At 38.2% G+C, this 2,667-nt stretch overlaps 1 protein-coding gene across 1 annotated transcript in view; it reads right to left on the bottom strand.

Moving 5' to 3' along the window:
* LOC105548445 (chromosome unknown open reading frame, human C9orf84) overlaps positions 1-2,667 on the bottom strand; it is a 110,984-nt gene that overhangs the window by 44,328 nt on the left and 63,989 nt on the right. Inside the window, exon 11 of the mRNA XM_011992463.1 lies at positions 47-463. Coding sequence (XP_011847853.1) covers positions 47-463 — 417 coding nt within the window. The remainder of the gene's footprint in view (positions 1-46; positions 464-2,667) is intronic.

Below are 2,667 nucleotides of genomic sequence, written 5' to 3'. Positions count from 1 at the left end.
CTTTGAGCCTACCATATCTATGGCAAAACATTATTAAATTACCTACCATGTTTTCCATCACTGTTTGTGACTTCAGTCTTTGAGGTGCAAGTCTTATATTTATTTCGCAGCATAATAAAGTCACTCAAAAGGTCCAAATCATTCTCTTGTTTTTTACCATGTTCAAAAGATGCTTTTTTAACTATTGAAGAGGAAGATGATTTAACAGATGGTCCTGTGCAGTCAAGTTCAAAGTGATCTTCATTTTCTTTCTTTTGGATTATTCTATTTACTGGTTCTTGGTCATTCTTTGGTTTTTCTTCTTTTGCTGCTCTTTTGTCAGAGAAATATTCATCAGAAAAACATAGATCTGGTACTTCTTTTGCCAGAGATGGACTCTTTTGTGGAAGTGATAAATGATCATTTGTAGATTTTTCATCAATAAGTGCAATAGGTGAAGAATGACTTTTATGTTCTAAACATGCTGGAAACAGAAAATAAAAAATACACAAATAACCTCCACACCTAAACGAATGTTCTATTAGGTATTTGAATAACTTTTAGTTGTGGTTTCTTATTAGTGTAATTTGATCTTTACGAGTACTTTGTTTATTGCTTTGAAAATCAATTTTTGGTCTGAATAAAATAAATTTTTTAAAAGGATCAAAATTTAGCACCCTTTTTCTTACTGTAGGAGCTAGTTTACCAAGCAAAGAAGAAATTCCAGTAAAGCCCTTTTGTTGATAGGCTTATGAGTCATAGCCTTGGAGGTAACAGTTACTCTATGTGTCAAACACTTACCTACCAGGCAAGCCACAGTGGAAAAAAATACTTGCAATACTATAACTGACAAAGACAAAGGACTGTATCCAAAATATATAAAGAACTCTTATAACTCTATATTTAAAAAGGAACCCAACTAAAAATTTGGCAAAAGACTTGAACAATAGTTCACATAAGATATGCATATTCTACAAAATAGATGAATCTTGAAAACATGCTAAGTGAAAGAAGCATCACAAAAGGCCACATATTGTATGATTTCATTTATATAAAATGTCCAGAAAAGGCAAATCTATAGAGAGAGAACAGTGGTTCCAGAGCTGAGTAAAAGAGGGAGTGACCACTAACGGGTACAGGATTTCTTTTGGGGATGGTAAAAGTTTTCTAAAATGGTTTGCGGTGATGACTGCACAACTCTGGGCTTATACTAAAAACCATGGAATGGTGTACTTTAAATGAGTCAATTGTATGGTATGTGAGATGTATCTTGATAAAGCTGTTACAGGAATACTTCAGAGATATTGTGGGTTCAGTTCTGGACCATCATAATAAAGTAAATATGTTAAAGTGAGTCACGCAAATGTTTTGATTTCCCAGTACATATAAAATTATATTTACACTATACTGCAATGTATTGTGCACAATAGCATTATGTCTAAACAAACAAGTACATACTTTAATTTTAAAATACTTTATTGCCCAAAAATGCTAGTGATCATCTGAGCCTTTAGCAAGTCATAAACTTTTTGCTAAGGGTCGGGTGTCTTTGTTTTTTTTCTTTTTGAGACATGGTCTTCCTCTGTAGCCCAGGCTGGAATGCAGTGCCACAATCAGCTCACTGCAGCCTCCAACTCCTGGGTCCAAGCAATCCTCCCACCAACCTCCCAAGTAGCTGAGACTACAGGTGCAGACCACCGTGCCAGGCTTTTATTTTTATTTTTAGGAAAGACAAAGTTTTGCTATGTTGCCCAGGCTGATCTTGAACTCTTGGGCTCAAGTAATCCTCCCACATTGGCCTCCCAAAGTGCTGGAATTACAGGTGTAAGCCACTGTACCCAACTAAGGGGTCTTGTCTCAATGTTGACAGCTGCTGACTGTCAGAGTGGTGGTTGCTAAAGGTTGGTGTGGCTGTGCTAAGACAACAATGAAGTTTGCCACACTGACTGACTTTCCTTTTCACAAAAGATTTCTCTGTAGCATGTGCTGTTTGACAGCATTCACCCAGAGTAGAACTTTCAAAATTGGAGTCAAGGCTGGGAGCGTGACTCACGCCTGTAATCCCAGCACTTTGAGAAGGCCGAGGCAGGCAGATCACGAGGTCAAGCGATCGAGACCATCCTGGCCAATGTGGTGAAACCCGTCTCTACCAAAAATACAAAAATTAGTTGGGCGTGGTGGCGCGTGCCTGTAGTCCTAGCTACTCAGGAGGCTGAGGCAGGAGAATCGCTTGAACCCGGGCGGCAGAGGGTGCAGTGAGCCAAGATTGTGCCACTGCACTCCAGCCTGATGACAGAGCGAGACTTGGTCTCAAAAAAAAAAAAAAAAAATTGGAGTCAATCCTCTCCGACCCTGCCACTACTTTATCAACTATGTTTATGGAATATTCTAAATCCTTTGTTGTCATTACAACAATGTTCACAGAATCTTCACCAGGGGTAGATTCTATCTCAAGAAACCGTTTTCTTTGCCCATCCATAAGAAACAACTCCTCATTTGTTCAAGTTTTGGCATGACATTGCAGCAATTCAACTACACCTTCAGGTTCCACTTCTAATTCTAGTTTTCTTGCTATTTCCACCACATCTGTAGTTACGTACTCGCACCACTAAAGTCTCGAACCCTTTCAAATCATCCATGAAGGTTCAAATCAACTTTTTTCAATTTTGCTAATGTTGATATTTTGGC

The sequence above is a fragment of the Mandrillus leucophaeus genome, unplaced genomic scaffold (assembly GCF_000951045.1).
Source record: "Mandrillus leucophaeus isolate KB7577 unplaced genomic scaffold, Mleu.le_1.0 Scaffold410, whole genome shotgun sequence".
Classification (NCBI taxonomy): domain Eukaryota; kingdom Metazoa; phylum Chordata; class Mammalia; order Primates; family Cercopithecidae; genus Mandrillus; species Mandrillus leucophaeus.
Note: the sequence above shows the minus strand (reverse complement) of the source record. Positions and strands in the feature narration are given on the sequence as shown.